The 19,858-nt window shown below is 44.2% G+C and overlaps 1 protein-coding gene across 3 annotated transcripts in view; it reads left to right on the top strand.

The window, feature by feature from the left end:
- The window catches only part of FBXW10B (F-box and WD repeat domain containing 10B), a 34,156-nt gene extending 16,292 nt beyond the window's left edge, over positions 1 to 17,864 (top strand). Inside the window, exons 8-14 of one of the 3 annotated variants that reach the window (XM_070774344.1) lie at positions 3,530 to 3,651; positions 6,351 to 6,493; positions 7,502 to 7,644; positions 12,345 to 12,503; positions 14,281 to 14,546; positions 15,570 to 15,722; positions 16,950 to 17,864. In XM_070774344.1, the coding sequence (XP_070630445.1) occupies positions 3,530 to 3,651; positions 6,351 to 6,493; positions 7,502 to 7,644; positions 12,345 to 12,503; positions 14,281 to 14,546; positions 15,570 to 15,722; positions 16,950 to 17,767 (1,804 nt within the window). In that variant the 3' untranslated portion in view covers positions 17,768 to 17,864. Of the gene's footprint in view, positions 1 to 3,529; positions 3,652 to 6,350; positions 6,500 to 7,501; positions 7,645 to 12,344; positions 12,504 to 14,280; positions 14,547 to 15,569; positions 15,723 to 16,949 lie in introns of all 3 variants that reach the window. The other 2 variants (XM_019982472.2, XM_019982473.2) reach the window with 2 other exon arrangements.
- The last annotated feature ends 1,994 nt before the right edge of the window (positions 17,865 to 19,858 follow it).

Raw genomic sequence — 19,858 nt, 5'->3', positions numbered from 1 at the left:
CCATCTATTTCCCATGAAGTGATGGGCCCAGGTGCCATGATCTTCGTTTTCTGAATGTTGAGCTTTAAGCCAACTTTTTCACTCTCCTCTTTCACTTTCACGAAGAGGCTTTTTAGTTCCTCTTCACTTTCTGCCATAAGGGTAGTGTCATCTGCATATCTGAGGTTATTGATATTTCTCCCTGCAATCTTGATTCCAGCTTCTGCTTCTTCCAGCCTAGCGTTTCTCATGAAGTACTCTGCATATAAGTTAAATAAGCAGGGTGACAATATATAGCCTTGATGCACTCCTTTCCCCAAATCTCATTGTGTACCTTTCTCTTATTTTTTCTTTCTTCCTCCCAATCAGTATAAATTTTATACTTAAATTTCTTTATAGTTTTGCTACCTATTTATGTATCTCCAGATATATTCACTACCTTTGTCCTTTCTTGAACTCAACATAAATGTAGTTATATTTTAAAAATTCACGTGCACTTGATTCTTGCACTAATTTTGAGATTCATCTTTATGATATAGATAGCAGTAGTTAACTTATTGTCACTGAGATATAGTATTTTATTGGATGAATGCATCATCATAACTCATTTATTTACTCTTCTGTTGGTGGATATTTGCATTGTTGTTAGCTCTTTATTCTTTCAAAGATTACTGCCATAGACATTCCTGTATGTGTTTCCTGGTACCCATGTGTATGAATTAAAAAAATGTTTTTGTTGAGGTATAATTGACATACAAAGTTTAAACAATTTTTTTATTGAGGTAGAATTGACATAAAATATATTAGGTGTATAATATAATGACTTGATATATGTATATATTGCAAAATAATTACCCCAGTGAATTTAGTTATATCCATCACTTAACATAGTGACATTTTTTTTCTTGTGATGAGAACTTTCAAGATCTACTCTCAGCAACTTTCAAAAATAAAACACAGTGTTGTTGGCTTGCTTTTCTATTCTTATATCAAAACTACCTTTTTAAAAAAGACAATTTTTATAGAGCAGTTTCAGATTCACAGCAAAATTGACAGAAGACACAAAGTTTTCCAATATACCCTCTGCACCTGCACACGAATATATTCTCTTGTCCTCAAGATTCCCCATCAGAGTGGTACATGTGTTACAACCGATGACCCTGCTTTGACACATCATAATCTGTGCTTTCATGATGGCTCAGTGGGTAAAGAATCCTCCTGCAGTGCAGGAGATACAGGAGATAGGAGTTCGATCCCTGGCTTGGAAAGATCCCCTGGAGGAGGAAATGACAACCCACTCCAGTATTCTTGCCTGGAGAATACCTTGGTCAGAGGAGCCTGGTGGGCTACAGTCTGTGGGGTCACAAAGAGTTGGACGAAACTGAGTGACTGAGCATGCGTGCAATTACCTAAAGTCGACAGTTTAACTTAGGGTTCACTTGGTGGTGTACATTGTATGCATTTGGACAAATATATAATGACACATATCCATCATTATAGTATCATACAAAGTATTTTCACTGCCCTAAAAGTCCTCTGCTCTTTACCTATTCATGCTTCTCCCAATCCCTGACAACCATTAATCTTTCTACTGGCTCTGTAGTTTTGCCTTTTCCAGAATGTCATGTAGTTGAAATCATATAGTGTGTAGCTTTTTCAGATCTTCTTTCACTTAGTCATATGCATTTAAGGCTCCTCCATGTCTTTTCATATCTGGATAGCTCATTTTTTACTTACATTGAATAATATTCCACTGTCCAGAGGGACCACAGTTTATTTATTCCTTCATCCACTGAAGGATATCTTGGTTGCTTCTACATTTTGTCTGTTATGAGTAAGTGGCTATAAACATCCATTTACAAGTTTTAAAAAATATTTGCTTATTTAGTTGGCTACAATGGTCTTAGTTGCAGCATGCAGAATCTTCATTGCTGCTTGTAGGATCTTTAGTTGCAGCATGTGGACCTAGTTCCCTGACTAGGGATTGAACCCAATCCCCCTGTATTGGGAGCATGGAGTCTTAGCCACTGGACAACTAGGGAAGTCCCCATTCCTATTTTTCTAAAAGCGTTTATCAAATACCTTTTCTGCATAAATTATGAAAACAACCTGGGCATATGGTCAACCATGCTGCTAGGAAGTAGAAATTCAAAACATGCTTTTTTTTCAGACCACTGGGACCTTGTTAAAGTCAATTATGTATGCATAGGAGGCTCTGATGAACAGATAAAGGCCATGGGACCTTTAGGAATATTAGAAGGAAAAGTCTGACAATGCCTGCCCCCCCCTGCCCCCAATCAAAAGAAACATTTACTTATTGTTTATTATGTGCCAAGTCTCCTAATAACTCTATGGGATAAGTACCATTATTATCCCCAATTTACAAATGAGGAAACTGAGATAGCAGGTGATTCAGCAACTTATTTGAGATCACACAGCCAGTGAGTGATGGATATGGGAGTGGACCTCAGGCAGCCTGGCTCCAGAGCCCAGTCTCTTGACATTATACTTTGTCCTGTCACAAAGTCAGTATGAATGATGGTTGAAAGATCTGAGGCAGGTTTGTATATTAAAAAATAGTGTGACTCATACATGTTTCCCATATATCTCTTAGATATGCTTTGTGTGTGTGTGTTTAGTTGCTAGGTCATGTCTGACTCTTTGTGACCCCAAGAACTGTAGCCCACCAGGTTCCTCTGTCCATGGGATTCTCCAGGCAAGAATACTGGAGTGGGTTGCCATTTCTTCCTCCAGGGGATCTTCTCAACCCAGGGATGGAACCCAGGTCTCCTGCATGGCAGGTGGATTCTTTACCACAGAGTCACCTGGGAAGCCCTAGATATGCTTTAGAAATGCACATAAAATAGTCTGAATCCAAGTGGCATGTGTCAATTGTTCTGTTGTTCTTGTTTGAAGATCAGCTCTACCACTGAATCAGTGTTGTGGATTCTGAGCCTGGTGATTGTTCTAGGGACCCTTCCATCTGATGAAAAGTAAAAGTGTTAGTCACTCAGTTGCGTCTGACTCTTTGCAATCCCATGGACTGTAGCCCGCCAGGCTCCTCTGTCCATGGAATTAAGCCATTCCCTTCTCCAGGGGAACTTCCTGACCCAGGGATCAAACCTGGGTCTCCCACATTGCAGGCAGATTCTTTACCATTTGAGCCACCAGGGAAGCCCAGCTTGTGACAACCAAACATGTCTCCAGACATTGTCACATGTCCCCTGGGAGTGGATGTCACCCCTAGTTGACAATTTCTGCATTACTGTATTTAATTCTTCATAAACCTGTGAGATAATTATTTTTATTATCATTTCCATTGAATCAAGGAGGAAATGAAGTTTTCACTGAAGTTCAGTAGCTTTATTAAAGTTACACCTAAGAAATGCTGCAAGTGGGATTCAAATCCAAGCCTTGGACTCTGAGCTTAATCATGAAACTCTGATGCCTTCCAACTACCTATCAACCTAAAGGAACTCTATGCTATTGAACCCTTGGGTCCTCAGAAAGTCTCAAAAACATCTCTTTTTTTGTGGTCTGATTCCTGCAGGTACTGGGATCTGAAAAGTGGGGCTTGTATACGCATCTTCAATGGCCACCAGGGGACCATCACCTGCATGGATGTGTATAAGAACAAGCTCGCCTCTGGAGCAAAAGATTGCCAGGTAAAAGGTGAGAAAGAAATGCCTCAGACTCTCTAAGATGTTTCCCTAAGCCCATGGGTTGCCAGAAGACTTGTTTTGCTCATTTCTACAGGCAGTCGCTTATCCCTTCATCCATCTATCTATGATCCATTGATGACTATTGGTTGAATGCTAGGAGCTGTGCTAAGTGTAAGGAAAGCAGCATATGCCATGGCCCTTTCAACGTGGCTTTCTATTTCCTCAAGAGCCTCGTGGTCTCCTAATGGAGACAGATACATAAATATATCATGGAGGGAAGAGTAAATATGTGAATGACAACAGTTGCCTTTTATTGAGTACTAACTTTGGGACTGCGATGGGTGCTTTACATTATCTTATTTCAGTCTCATAAGCGTTCTATGGGGTGGATGCAGATAAGGGATCCATGACTCAGAGAGAAAAAAAATTAGCCATGAGTCAAAACTGCTAAGTGGTTGGGTGGGGATTTGAACCCAGGGCTGTCTGGTTCTAAAACGTGTACTCCAGCAAGTTTGTGGAGGGCTAAGTTACCATAGAAATAAGAGTAAAAGGGAAAGCACCGTAGGCAGGGTACTGTTTGAGTCTGGTCCTGAGGATGAGTAGTTCTACAAGCAGAGGGAGTGTGTAGGGCATTTTAAACAGAAGGAACAGCTCAGGCAAATCACAGAATATGAAAGAAAATGAAGAATTGAGGGACTTTCCCTCTGCTCAGTTGGCTGAGCTGTTGTGTGTTGTGTTGGCGATCAGGCAGGTATGTTTGTTTGAGGCCAGATTATAAAGGGCCTTTTGTGTTGAAAATTGAACTTTATTCTGTAAGATGTAGGAGGCTGTAAATGCATTCTAAGCTGAGAAGCGATATGATGAGATGTGTATTTGAGAAAGACTGCTCTAGTGATATTGTGGAAGAAAGATTTGGAAAGATGGCAACTCTTTGGAGATAGGATATCTTCAGAATATCTGAGAATAGGCAAGTGTGAAGTTATCGGATGGATCTGTATGTACCTGTAAGGAGATGGTACATACAGAGGACGGGGTGGGGGGGTGAGATTTCCAGAATGAGAACTGGCAGGACTTCAGCACTATCAGGAGATGAAAAGCAAGAAAGAAGGGTGAAGGGTGAGGCCAGACTTTATAACTCAGGCCATTGGGTACACAGAAGTACCATTGATGGAAATGGGACCTTGGAGGAAGAGCAGGGTAGGGGAGGGATGGAGGAGAAGATGATGGCTTGTATTTTGGACACGTTGAGTGTGGCAGGAGAACAGCCAGCCAAAGATGGTCCCATCCTAATTCCGGAAACCAGTGACTGTGTCATCTTGCATGGCAAGAAGGACTTTGAAGATGTAGTGAAGTCAGGGACCTTAAAATGGGGAGATGACCCAGGGTTATTGGTGTGGGCCCATGGGTCATCACCTGGATCCATAAAAACAGACATTTTCTTATGTGTGACCAAAAGGAGACATGACTGTGGATGAATGGTCAGAGAGATAGAACGTTGCTGGCCTTGAAGATGGAGAAAGGGGGTGTGAGACAAGGTGTGTGTCGGGGACCCTAGAAGGTGGAAAAGGTGAGGACATGGATTCCTCCCTCCACCCCCCTGAGACTCCCTAAAGGAGCACAGCCCTGCTGACACTTTGGTTTTAGCCTTGTGAGGTCATGCAGTGATTCTGTAAGATAATCCATTTGTCATTTTCAGGCTCTAAGTTGATAGTAATCTGTTACAGCAGCAATGGGAAGCTAATGCATTGAGTGCGAAGTTCCCGCAGATGCCCAGGTGAAGGCAAAATGGTCTCTGGACCCAGACTCCCTGGGTTCAAATCCCAGTTCAATCTGCTCACCACCCCTGTGATCTTGAGCAGGTTACTGAACCTCTCTGGGTCTCAGTTTCCCCATCTGTACAGGAAGGAGTAATAATAGCTTTGTCCTGTGAAGATGAGTTAATGCATGGCAAGCACTTTGATTAGCCCGGCTCATGGCTAGTGTGGGGTGGGTGTGCACTGTGGTTAGTATTTGGTCCTGTGATACTCATTGCATTGCCTGAGGAAGTAGGTTCTATGGGAGGCTCTAATGTTCTCATCACTGAATTTATGATGCCCACTTTCAGTCTCTTCCTTCAAGCTCAGTTCTCCCACCACCCATGGACTCTCATATCCACCCAACATTTATGATATGAGAGGTGGGGGCTCCAGCACCATCTGTGTAGAAGCAGCAGTAGATTCGCCTTCAGCTGTGACAATCTCTTAGAAGTAAAATCCAAAAGTCAGATTCAGAAGTACTTTAAAATGCAAATGGAGAGAGACAGCTTTCTTTTCTTTGAGGGTGGGTAGGAGGTGAGGGTCAGGAGACAGCATCTGGGAGGAATCATGCCCTGAACACCTGCCATGATTTTCCTGAAATCTACTCTAGCATCTTTCAGGCTTGAGGAGGAGGCTTACTGGAGATAAGCTGTCCACCTCTTAGACCAGGAGGCTAAGTTTCAGGGTCAGAGCCAAGGTCTATGCATTGCTGGATCTCCCAAGGGCTATGAGAGGGGAGCCCTGGGTTGCAGGTACATGGACTATGGGTGAGCCAGTGGGGGTGCTGGACCAGATGAAGCCTTCTGGAGTTTGATATGATGGGCTTGGCTGGTCTCAGCTTCTGCGATGGGGTATGGAGCCCCTTTGGCACCCTCTCCATGCACCCTCTTTTCTCTCTCCCCTTCCCTTTCAGAGTGGGATATAGAGACAGGGAAGTGCTTAAAGACTTTCAAACACAAAGACCCCATCCTGGATACCAGGATCAATGACACGTACATCGTGAGCAGCTGTGAGAAAGGCATGGTCAAAGTGTGGCACATGGTCACAGCCCAGCTGGTAAAGGTGAACGGTGGGGACTGGGGGGAGGGGACTAGGGGGAGGGGCTAGGGATGGGGACTGGGGAGCAGAGTGCTGTGGGTGAGAGGCTGGAGGACACTGACAGGCACTGACAGACAGGTAGCTCCCCAGACCACCCTAGGGTGGTTGAGAGGCAGTCACCAAAAGAGGGTGGTCCTGAGAAAGGGAAGGGGAAGACCCCCTAAGAAGGGGCCATTCTGAGTTGGTTGAAGGTCAAGGCCCACGTGAGCCATGTTTTCATGGGTGGAGGTGGTGGAGGCTACGTTCTGACTCTGCAAGATACATGGATTCGGAGGGGTCTTTTCACAGCAGTACAGGTAAAGTACCTTTTCTTCTTCTGGAACATTTGACCCTGATTCTGGCATGGGGTCTGGGAATGAACAAACCACAGTGATCTCCTCTTGCCTCTCTTCTGAGAAGAGAATGTTGGCTGTCTAGAAAGTGATCGAATGTTCACACACAGGAAGTGTTCTTGCTGGATGGGCAGCCCCCGTCCCTGGTGGGTGGTGCTGAGATATCTTTTGTGCTGAGAATACAGGATCACAGCGAGAAGCGGCTGCCTGGCTGGTGGGCTTTTCTCACCAGTGATGTTACTGTGGTCTAAGCAGTAGTTACTGGATATCAAGCTGCCTCTGGTCCTGGCAGGGAGCTGACACATGAGCCTTGCCCTTCTGGCAGCGGAGGAAGGAAGACTGTGTCCCTCTCAGGCACTCCAGGAAGGCGGGGCCTGCCTGGTCACAGACCCACTGGGTACAAGGCCTCCCCAGATCTCCTTCCTCCTTAACTGGGGAGGGAGCAGGTTGCCTGAACCTCACCAACCTTCTTAGAGCAGACATGCAGTGGGCTCAGGCAGACTCCCAGTGTGGTAGCCTCAGACTGGTGGAGCGTGGCTTTGGGATCCATCTCAAGAAGCCTCCAGCTCTGCTCCTTGAGGAGTCATGACTCGGGCTGAAGATGGGCTGAGAACAGAGGCATCTTTTCTTGCAGACGCTCAACGGCCACGAGGGGGCCGTGAAGTGTCTATACTTCGACCAGTGGCATCTCCTGTCAGGAAGCACTGATGGCCTGGTCATGGCCTGGAGCATGGTGGGAAAGTACGAGCGGTGCCTCATGGCCTTCAAACATCCAAAGTAGGTACTCAGGACACCCTGGCCAGGTCCCTGCCCCTGATCCCAATTTTCCCAACAGAACCTAGACTTCACTCTTTAGTGAAGTCTTCATTAAGTAGGGACTTCACTGTCCCTACTGCTCTCTGCTGACCCTCTCGCCTCTGCTCCTCACCCATTTCCACTTTCCTCTTCTTCCACCTGTTGCCCAATATAGTCACCCCCTCTCCTGCCCTCCCTTGTCTCTCTTAAGAAACAATAATACTATGTGGAGATTTTGAGAAGTTACTGAAAATTTACACTTAAGGCACATGTAATAAATTTTATCTGTTACCTACCAAACTTAGGAATATTGGCGGAACTGTCCCTCTGTGATGCCAATTCCAGTAAACTTAAGTTCTTGGAATTTTGTGGTTGTGAAAGCTTAAAATGACCCAGGTGCCAAAGGTTTAAAAATAAGGAAGGGCTTAAAGAAGGCTCTCCCTTAAAGCCTGGGGGCTCAATTCTATTCCGGGACAGCAAATGGATTTCATTTTGCATTTCCAATCCCAGTTTAGTGATGGTGCGTGCTTGGATCCAATTAAGAAGTACTCTGAGGTTATCTAAGCTTATTTGTAAAGGGCATTGTGGTCAGTTAATGGTTCTGCCATAATTGTGGGTTTTACAAACTGCTCTATGCCACTCTTGTACTGCACGAATATTGCTTCTTCCCCTGAGTGCATTATAAGAGACGCCAGGAAGCTAAGTGCTATCCTAATTCATTGAGAGAGGGTCTTCCAGGAGGATCTGTCAAGGAGAGTTATTTAATGAAAAATGGTCCTAGATTTCCTTGTACCCTCACAGGAACCTCTTTTTTTTTTAATTAATTTTTAAATTTTTAAGAAAGGTTTTATATTGGAGTATAGTTGGGTAACAATATTGTGATAGTTCCAGGTGCACAGCAAAGGGACTCAGCTGTACATATATATGTACCCACTCTCTCCCAAACTCCCTTCCCATCCAGGCTACCACATAACATTGAGCAGAGTTCCTTGTGCTATACAATACAATAGGCCCTTTTTGGTTATCCACAGAAACTTCTTGAGCAGGCAGACTGGCTTTGTGGGCAGTAGAGGGGGATATGGGCCTATATGTGTATGTTCTCTATCTGGGGTGTAACTGCATTGTTGACAGGTGGGTAGTATCAGGAAGGGCCAGTGTTCAGTGATTTAGTTAAGCCTTGGGTGATTATCGATAAACCTTACAGCATTGATCATCTGGCTTGTCCAAACTTGACCTCAAGGAGGGACTCAAACTTTGTGATATCACATTAAAATGGTAACGCTACATTTTTAAAACCTTCCAAGCATGATTCAGTAGGATTTAATTTAGTTATTGGAAGATAATTGTTTCCAGCAAACTTAGCAGTATGTTCACCATTTCATCAAACCCATTCTATTAATACCTCAGCTTTGGGATCTTCTTAAACCATTCCTACTTCCACTGAATGACAGCCCAACACACCATCCACACTGGCTCTTGATGCCTTGCACACTTACTGCCTTGCACACTTACAGCAAATCCATAGACAGTTATAGTACATTTGGAGGACATGGGCAGTGTTCTCATTTGTAGGGCCCTTTCTCCCACTCATCTGAAGCAGTACTGTGTATATATAAGTGCTTGATTGTTGTTCAGTTGCTAAGTTGTGTTTCACTCTTTGTGATCCCATGGACTGCGGCAAGTCAGCCTTCCCTGTCCTTCACCATCTCCCAGAGTTTGCTCAAACTCATGTCCATTGAGTCAGTCCAGTCATCTCGTCCTCTGTTGTCCCCTTGTCCTCCTGCCCTCAACCTTTCCCAGCTCTAGGGTCTTTTCCAGTGACTCAGTTCTTTGCATCAGGTGGCCAAAGGATTGGAGCTTCAGTTTCAGCATCAGTCCTTCCAATGAATATTGAGGGTTGATTTCTTTTAGGATTGACTGGTTTGATCTTGCTGGGCAGTTTGATCTCCTTTGTGGGTAGTTTAGCTGGACATAGTGAAGTGTTGAGAAAGCAAATTTATGCTATTGATTTGTACAAAGAAGCCAAATTATTCATTTACTGCAAGAAATATGACTATCAAGTACACTGAACACCTTCATTCCATTTAATGTATACATTGTATATTTATATATATTATATAATATATTTAATACATTAAATATATATTTATATACTATATATAACATTTTAATATATATTAAGTAAATTGAATATATATATTTACAACCTAAAAATTAAGATAATTCACATGACACAAAATTCACCGTTTCATGATGTGCAATTGAATGTTTTTTAGTATATCCATAATGTTATGTGGCGATTCCCACTATCTAATTACACAATATTTCCATCAGTCAGTAGTAATGTCCTCCGTTTCATTTCTGATTTTAGTAATTTGAATTTTATCTCTTATTTTTTGGGGGCAGTCTAAGCAAAAATTTTATAATTGTTATATATCCTTGGTAAATTCATTCTTTTACCATTATTATGTAATGTTCTTTTTTTGTCTCTATTAACAATTTTGTCTAAAAGTCTATTTTGTGTGGTATTTGTGTAGACACTCTGGTGCTCCTTTGGCAAGGAGTATCTTTTTTTCCCACTCTTTCACTTTCAACATATTTGTGTCTTTGAATCTACAGTGAGCCTCCTGTAGGCAGCATTTAGTTGGATTGTGTTTTTAATCGTTTCTCCCAATGTCTGCCTTTTAATGGAAGAATTTAATCTATTTACATTAAGTGTAAAACAAACTTAACTCTACCATTTGGCTTTTTGTTTTTCTATAGTCTTATATATATTTTGTTTGTTTCATTTCTCAAGTTTTCTATTGTGGTCTTTTTGGGTGTTGAACAGATATTTAGATATTAACAGTGTACCATTTTAATTCTGTCATCACATTTTTACTATGTATTTTTGAATTACTTTATTAGTGGTTTCCCTTGGGTTGCTGCAAGCCTTTGGTTATTTTCCAGAGTTGCATCTCTCCCAGTGTGGATCGCCATAGGTGGACTGAGGTGCACTTAGGGCGCCAGTAAAGTCATTGCATTTTCATCTTGGGAAAAAATGAGAATTTTGTTGAACTTTCTTACATGTATTTTATACCTTACATTTATTATCTATCTATCCATCTGTCCATCTAGCCATGTGTTCATCACATGATACATCAAGCCGCATTGACTTCTTTGCTGTTCTTTGAATGTCTTCTGCGTTTCAAAGTCTTTGTTATTTTTGTTTTGCTAGTTGTTGGAGCCTTGAAAAGTCTCAGTATGACTCTGGTACCTAGGTCACCTTGGAATCTGACCAAGTCCAGATGATATGTGGTGGATGTCATTCTTTTAACTTTTTATTTTATATTGAAGGATAAGAGTCAGACATGACTTAGCAACTAAACAACAACAAAAACACAGCTGATTAGCAATGTTGAGATGGTTTCAGGTGCACAACAGAGCAACTCAGCCATATACAGAGAACACATATACATGTGTTCTTCCCCCAGACTCCCCTCCCACCCAGGCTGCCACATAACGTTGAGCAAAGCTCCCTGTGCTATATGGTAGGTCCTTGTTGGTTATCCATTTTAAATAGAGCAGTGTGTACTTGCCCATCCCAACTCCCTATGTTGGATGTCATTGTTTTAACATACCTTAGCAATGATCATACACTGAAACGTGAGCCAACGTTCACTTTTGTAATAAATATTTATTGAGGACCTGCTGCAGGGCTGGGCCATGTGCTGGGTGCTGAGTGTGCAAAGGTGGATAAGACAGGTGCTGTACCCAAGAGGATCTGACAATATACCAGAAGTCTATGTATATGAGTAGGGTGAGAGGAGAAGTGGAGATGAGAGGTGGCTTTATGGAGAAAGTAACATATGAATGTGGCCATGGATGGACTTGGATGGGTGGAGGTGGCAGAGGTCGATGGACCTGCTTTGCACACAAGGTCTAAAAAATTGGTGACATCAAGTTCCATTTTTCAGTAGCATGAATAGCAGTAGGGTAATGGTACTTCTCAGATCTGAATACTCCACTTATCTGGAGCCCAGCTAGGACCCAACTGTTGTCAGGGGGATTTTGTTAGAGGCATTTATATAAATCTTCTCCCGATCCCCCCCTCTCTTCCCCTGCTGGTAATCACAAAAGAGAGCTCAAAAATCTCAGCTGGTGGATACAGTTTTCCTATGGGATGTTTCACTGAAAGAATGAAAGCCACTAATTTAAGGACCAAGAGAACCTGCTCAAATACCAGGTTTTTGCTTCTTACAAAGATAACCATTTTCCCGTCTGTTTTCTTTCATTTATATAATAATGCTACTTTTAAAAAGATTAAAAATGTCAAATGATTCTGAGCATGACATTTGTAGAAGTCTGATAGCTAGAAATCAAATTGTAAGAGAGAAGCACAGTCATCTATATATCTGACCAAAAAAAAAAAAATCTTGACGTAAGCCCTTTTGTTTTTCTGCCTTGTGGCACTGTGACCAAGTTGTAGGAACAGTAACTGCAGAGTGAGGGGAGAGAGTACAGCTGCGTCTTGAGGGTTAATGGTTTACATCCAGAATCACAAAATGATGGCAAACGTTGCTTCAGGGACAGTCCATGAGCCCCCCACCCACTTCCAACCACACACCAAAGTCCCTGACTGCAGACACATCCGAGTGGTTCACCGGAAGGTGGGTACTGCCCGGCGCTCTGTTCCCTTCCAGGGAGGTTCTCCACGTGGCCCTTCTCTTCCTCCGGGTCATCAGTGCTTGTGCCGATGGCAAGATCCGCATTTACAATTTCCTCAACGGGAACTGTCTGAAGGTGATGAAAGCCAATGGCAGAGGTGATCCTGTGCTGTCCTTCTTTATTCAGGGCAACAGGTGGGTGGTCGGTGTGGAGGTCAGGGTCCTGAGTGAGTCGGTTTAGATGGTTTCTTTTTTCCCTCCTCTGGGACACTGGCCCCGGATTTGCAGGCAGCAGGAGAGCACAGGTTGTGCTCACCTGCAGTTTGGGTTGTGGTGGATGATAGGCTCAGGGGCTCATTTGTTCCCAGGCTCGGATCTGATCACATGATGGGCTTGATACAGCTCTGCCGCAGGGACCCGGTTCTGCCAACAGGCAGCCTTCCCCTGCCCCCTGATCCTCTGTCCAGCCTGAGCGCTCCTCAGGTCCCTGTGTCTCGTCTCTGATGCAAAGAGACTTGCAGGAAAGTTGGGGTGGCATTGGTAGGTGGCCCCATGTCCAGTGGGGCAGAACTGTGCAGAGGTGTGTGTGCTCAATCACTTAGTCAAGTCTTATTCTTTGTGACCCCATGAACTGTAGCCCACCAGGCTCCTCTGTCCATGGGATTTTCCAGGCAAGAATACTGGCGTAGGTGGCTCTTCCCTTCTCCAGGGAGCAGAGGAGTTTATGAAACAGAACCATGGTGGCACTAAGTGAATATAGCACTGTGTTGTTATACGCTAGGTTCACGTGATATTATGTAAAAATACCCAACTAGACTTGTAAATTCTAGCACAGGCTCACTTGAGACATCACCTAGTCACCCCGAACGACTTTGCCTTCCTTCTGCGTAATAAGGCTCAATAAATGAATACTCTTTCAGTCATGAAGTCAGAAAGCCTTAAAGAGAGATCACCTCTGACCTTTTTCTCATTTGTGACATCCAAAGAGAGATGTCAGCTTGAGTAAAAATGAGTCTGAAAGATTTCTAACTGGGATGGTTCTCTAATTCCATTCCAGCGTATCCTACTATAACCAGTCACTTTTATGGAGAGTTTATGCTGACTGTTGACAGCCTTAAAATTACAGCCTTTTGGAGCAGAAAGGAGCCTGCACACAGCATTTCCATCTCTTGTTTACAGCTATAGGCGACCTAGGAACCAGGGTTGGGGAGCAGCGCCCTGTGAATGCTGTGAACCCCAGGAACAATGGGTGGGAGGTAATATTTGGGGTCCCGGGTTCAGGGGGGATTAGGGAAGATGGAAACCCTCCTGCTTTCCAAATACAAATGTCCTGTCTGGATATAGAGTGTGCACAGAGATCCTGGAGTGATGGAGTGAAGATTGGGGTAGAAAGTCAGCGAGGGCTTGAAGACTTCCCCCATTAGCGAGCTTTCTCATCCCATCATGACAATAGACATGTGGCATTTGGATGCTGTGCTTAAGAAAGGAGTGGACTTCCAGACATTTGTGTGCAGAGTAGCTAAGCTTTCTGCCTCGGGTACCTAGGTCTTAGCACTTACTCCAGGAACAGAAATTCACTTAAAATGTTTTAACTCGAGAAGTGAAGTAATCAGGACACGTGTGCTTTGCTCACAACTCATTTTTAAAGAAAATAGCTACAGAGCTAATGAGTTCTGCTGCATGGCCTGCTACCTTTCTCTGCTCTAGACCCTGAAACAACCTACACCACCCTGTTTGTGTGGTCATTTCCCCAGCACTGATCTCTTGGCTCAGGATCCAGTGGGACAATAGTCCTAATGCATATTTGGAAGCTGGGGCAATGGCAGCCTCCACGTTCCTTTTAAGGGTATGTGGGATCTTAGCTCCCCGACCAGGGATTGAACCCGTTCCCCCTCACTGGGAGGTGTAGTCTTAACTACTGGACTACCAGGGAAGTCCCCTTTTGTGGGCAATCATGTTGCTTTGGTTCCAGGATGGTGATCAACACGGAGAGCAACGTCCTCCTGTTTCAGTTTGAGAATATCAAGTGGCAGTACTCAGTGGAACGGGCCAAACAAAAGAAGAAGGACAGAGAGGAGGACAGGGAAGAAAACAGCTTTGCAGAAGTCCTCTCCAAGTCTAGCACCCAGTTCTACAGCCCAAGGGATTCTGTGTCCAGCAAGCAGACAGCCCAGGAGTCCCTGTTAAGCAAACCTCGCAGGTCCCGCATCTTCCTGAGGGCATCCAGATTACCTACAGGTGAGACAGCTGAACCCAGGCTGCCTCTATGGTATCCATTGGAGCAGGCAAGGGGCTGCTAGGACCAGCTTCTTTGTAGGATATTTTGGGCAGTGGTTTCTTAATGATGTACATCCCAGTTCTTTAGGGCAGGTGGGAACCATTCTCTTTGACATGACAATCTAATAGGCAGCTCAAGGGAAGCTGCTAATTTTCAAGGCCTAATTTCCAAATGTATTAGACTCTTTCTACAGGAGGTGACGCTAGCCCTTCATCAGTCCAGTTCAGTTCAGTCGCTCAGTCGTGTCCAACTCTTTGCGACCCCATGAATCGCAGCATGCCAGGCCTCCCTGTCCATCACCAACTCATGGAGTTTACTCAAACTCATGTCCATTCTCCATGCCCTTGATCCAAACATATGTTGCCATTGTGTTAGTTGCTCTGTCATGTCCGACCCCATGGACTGTAGACTGCCAGGCTCCTCTGTCCATGGGATTCCCCAGGAAACAATACTGTAGTGGATTGGCATTCCCTTCTCCAGGGGATCTTCCCAATCCAGGGATCGACCCTGTATCTCTAGTGTCTGCTGCTTGGCAGGTGGATTCTTTACCACTGAGCCATCTGGGAAGCCACTTTCCAAGCATATAGTACATGATTATTTCCTTAGGACAGAGACAAGCTACATTGTGCTCTTTTCTCTAGACCTCTGGTTGATAACATGCATACCTGGAAAATACTAGATCAATAGATCACCTCCAAGCATATTTTACACAAATGATCAGCTAGGACAGAGCACCAGAAATTTCAGATAACACTTAAAGCTTCATAATCAGTAGGAAATCAGGTTGGGGGGGGGGGTGTTCAGCAGGTGACCTAGATGGACCTTTGGTTCCAGGTGACTGCCTAGCTTCCAAGGAATAAGAAACATCAAACAATAAAGTGATAATTTGGGTGAAGATCAGTTGAATTATCAGCTGTGCCCCCAGTAGTCATCCTTGATTGAATCACAGAATTACTACAGTTTCCTCCTCAATCTTAATATAGGTGTGTTAATGGAGACACCTCCAAGTCCAGGAAAGCCAAAGTCACCCTGGAAAGATGGCAGGAAGAGACTGGGTTCTCAGGAAGCAAATGGCATGGGTGCCGAGCAGGAGAATTTGGAAGCAAAACCTGTTGTCGCCGGAGATCAGAAGACGGGTGATCCTTTATTCTGAATCAGTGTGACAGGATTCAACCCCTCTTTCTCTCTCTGTTCAGTCCAGTTTTTCACCAGGCCAATAACTTTGCTTATCTTTGATTCAGAACAGATAAAATGCCCAGCTTCTCCTATGAATGACTGTGGTGTTGGTTTAGTGACTGATTTCCCCTAATCATCCCCTACTAACTTGAGGCCACACAGAAAAGTGTGAAAGTGTTTAGTCACTCAGTTGTGTCAGATTCTTTGTCACCCCATGGACTGTAGCCCGCCAGGCTCCTCTGTCCATGTGATTTCCCGGCAAGAATACTGGAGTGTGTTGCCATTTCATTCTTCAGGGGCTCTTCCCCACTCAGGGAGCGAACCTGCGTCTCCTGCACTGGCAGACAGATTCTTTACCACTGAGCCACCAGTGTGCTAGAATGAATCTCTTGTCCTTATCAGTGGCTTTTGGACCTTTATCATTCAAAACATTTTGGGATCTCCTGTTCAGGAGTTGCTTTTTGGCCATGTGATAATTTCCATTTTGCAGTGGAGACATATTTTTTGAAGGCAGTTTTGATTCTAAGAAACATCCAAAGATCTTTTGGAATCAAATTTGATTATAATAAAGTGGAGATCAAGCTTTGCTATACAAGTTTTATTTAAAAGTCTATGTTACTAAAAATTTATGGGCTTTCCAGGTGGTACTAGTGGTAAAGAACCTGACTGCCAGTGCAGGAGATGTAAGAGATGAGAGTTTGTTCCCTGGGTCGGGAAGATCCCCTGGAGGAGGGCATGGCAACCCATTCCACTATTCTTGCCTGGAAAATTGCATGGACAGAGGGGCCTGGTGGGCTACTGTTCATAGGGTTGCAAAGAGTTGGACATGACTGAGCAACTAACACTTCACTAAAAATTTATAAGGTCCATAAATGGGGTGTGAAGTTCATTCCCACAGGGGAATTTCAAGACTGTGTGGAACATAGAGATGTTCCTTCCAAAATATGCATATCTAGATGTTAATGCACCCTTGGACACAAATACTAGCATATCTGTTAGAAGCTCATGTTAAATATGTTGTGATTGCTTGTCTCAGAGAGGATTTTTGCTCACATGATGGTGGCATGTCCATTCAGCAACAGCGACCTTAGTCTGCATAATAGTTAGAATGGATTTAATTTTCATGCATGAGTATTTAATGGTTTTCATGGAACACTGATTTGCTTTTCTTTTGTTTTTGGAAAAAGCAGATGATATGGAGAAATTACCAAAACAAAGGTATCTGGGAATTTCGGGAGACTTGATCCATCGCTCAAAGAAGTCCTGGTGCATTCCCATGTCGCCTGACCAGTTCCTCCTGACCGTGAATGCCCTGCAGAAAGCCCATAATTCTGGGGAGTTTGCCTATCCCCGGAGGCCCCAGGCCCAGATCATCGATGTTTGGGGACCTTCCATTCCATACCCAAGGAAGGTCCTGAGTTTGAAGGGCCAAGCGGTCCAACAAGCAGTTGACCGACTGAGATTCAGCACTCTTCCCATAGAAGTGAAGCAGACCAGTATTCCCCTCGAAATCCAGAAGCTTCAGCCCAACCTGAAGAAGTCTGTACATGGTCCCCAAGTGCATTCCACCATCCCCCAGCCGGTGCTTATCTGCCCCAGGTTCCGTGGTGGCTCGAAGGGTGAAGACCGGGCCACCAGTTCAACTGACGGAGTGCGCAACTTCAGCCCCTTAACCAGCACGCAGGTCATCAAGCCAAACCGCATGCTGGCTCCGCCCGCAGGCACGGCAGCCCAGGCTGCCAAGAAAGAACGGCCCCGCTACTACTCTGCCCTTGACCCCTTACGAGTGAACACAGAGTTCATGCTGCTGACTGTGAAGGAGCAGAAAGAATATAGGGAGGCCAAGATGAAAGAGTTTCAGGCCATAAAGCCAGTTGGAGTGGTCGATCCAGAAAAGGCCAGCAGAGCTGCATGGATCAGGAAGATCAAAGGTCTGCCCATCGACAACTTCATGAAGCAGGGGAAAACCGCGGCCCCCGAACTTGGACAAAATGTGTTTATTTGAACCAGCCTTGGGAAATTACTGTGTCTTATAATAAACAGGAAACCAAGTAGATGTTGATATTTGGCCTCTTTTATTTTGTTTGTTTGTTTGTTTTCAACTGTTTCTTGGCAATTACCATGAGGACTCTTCATTATTTTCCTATAAGTCAAAGAACTGATACTTATCAAAGTAAGAAAACAGAGACTAAGAGAGATTGGTATCTGTATTCCCACTGAAAACCACTCACTGAGATGCATGGAAACCCTGTTTCATTGATGGGGGATGGAGAAGTGGTTTTTGGAAGTTTAATACCACTTATCGCTACCAATTTCCTGTGTCATTTCTTCTAGCAAATGGACCAAAGGGATTATATCTGAATGGTGCACTGGAGTCCCCTGGTGTTTTTGTGCAGAAGCCTGATGAAGCGCAGTAAGTTCAATTAAGTATCAAAAAGGAGCCCTTAAATTGTGTTTCCTTCTCAGGGCTAACTCCTAGGGAGAAGAATTAATATGCCAGCAAATTTGGAAAACTCAGCAGTGGCCACAGGACTGGAATAGGTGTTTTCATTTTAGTCCCAAAGAAAGGTAACGCCAAAGAATGCTCAAACTACTGCACAATTGCACTCATCTCACACACTAGCAAAGTAACGCTCAAAATTCTCCAAGCCAGGCTTCAACAGTATGTGAACCGTGAACTTCCAGATGTTCAAGTTGGATTTAGAAAAGGCAGAGGAACCAGAGATCAAATTGCCAACATCTGTTGGATTATCAAAAAAGGAAGAGAGTTCCAGAAAAACATCCACTTATGCTTTATTGACTACACCAAAGCCTTTGACTGTGTGGATCTCAACAAACTGGAAACTTCTGAAAGAGATAACAGACTACCTGACCTGTCCCTGAGAAATCTGTATGCAGGTCAAGAAGCAACAGTTAGAACTGGACATGGAACAACAAACTGGTTCCAAATCTGGAAAGGAGAATGTCAAGGCTGTATATTGTGACCCTGCTTGTTTAGCTTACATTCAGAGTTCAGTTCAGTTCAGTCGCTCAGTCATGTCTGACTTTTTGAGACCCCATGAACCATAGCACACCAGGCCCCCCTGTCCATCACCAACTCCGGGAGTCCACCCAAACCCATGTCCATTGAGTCAGTGATGCCATCCAACGATCTCATCCTCTGTCATCCCCTTCTCCTCCTGCCCTCAATCTTTCCCAGCATCAGGGTCTTTTCAAATGAGTCAGCTCTTTGCATCAGGTGGCCAAAGTATTGGAGTTTCAGCTTCAACATCAATCCTTCCAATGAACACCCAGGACTGATCTCCTTTAGGATGGACTGGTTGGATCTCCTTGCAGTCCAAGGGGCTCTCAAGAGTCTTCTCCAACACCACAGTTCAAAAGCATCAATTCTTCTGCACTCAGCTTTCTTTATAGTCCAACTCTCACATCCATACATGACCACTGGATAAACCATAGCCTGGACTGGACGGACCTTTGTTGACAAAGTAATGTCATCACCGACTCAATGGACATGAGTTTGAGTAATGGATATGAGTTTGGGAGTTGGTGATGGACAGGGAGGCCTGGCGAGCTGCAGTCCATGGGGTCGCAAAGAGTCCAGCACAACTGAGCAACTGAACTGAACTGAACTGACCCTTTCTACACTGATAGTGTGTGTCGATGTTGCTACTTAAACCTGCTGAGGGGTCAGGCAGGTAATTTAGAAGCATGCAGCCCAGCACAGGGCCTGTGGCCCATCAGAGAGCTCAAGCCCCATCCGAAGGGGGTACCCTCCACTAGCCCAGCATGGCCATGGGATGGAAACCATTCAAACAGTAGCAGAACAAAACAACAAAACACCAACCCCACAACCCACACAGTGGGTGGGCCACCAAAATCCTGGCATGATAGACTAGATGCATGGGATACCTGCTCCCAGCCTCTGCTTTACCTCCAAGTGCATGAATACTAATGTCTGACAGCCTTTCTCTCCTTGGAGAATTTTTTTCTCCATTATTTTTTTTCCTCCATTATTAAGACATCAGGTGTAAAGTAGCATTGGCCATTAGCCATACAAAATTGTGATTTGTATGGAGAGAATCCCCTCAATTAAGGA

The sequence above is a fragment of the Bos indicus genome, chromosome 19 (assembly GCF_029378745.1).
Source record: "Bos indicus isolate NIAB-ARS_2022 breed Sahiwal x Tharparkar chromosome 19, NIAB-ARS_B.indTharparkar_mat_pri_1.0, whole genome shotgun sequence".
Lineage (NCBI taxonomy): Eukaryota > Metazoa > Chordata > Mammalia > Artiodactyla > Bovidae > Bos > Bos indicus.
This window is presented reverse-complemented; position numbering and strand designations above follow the sequence as displayed.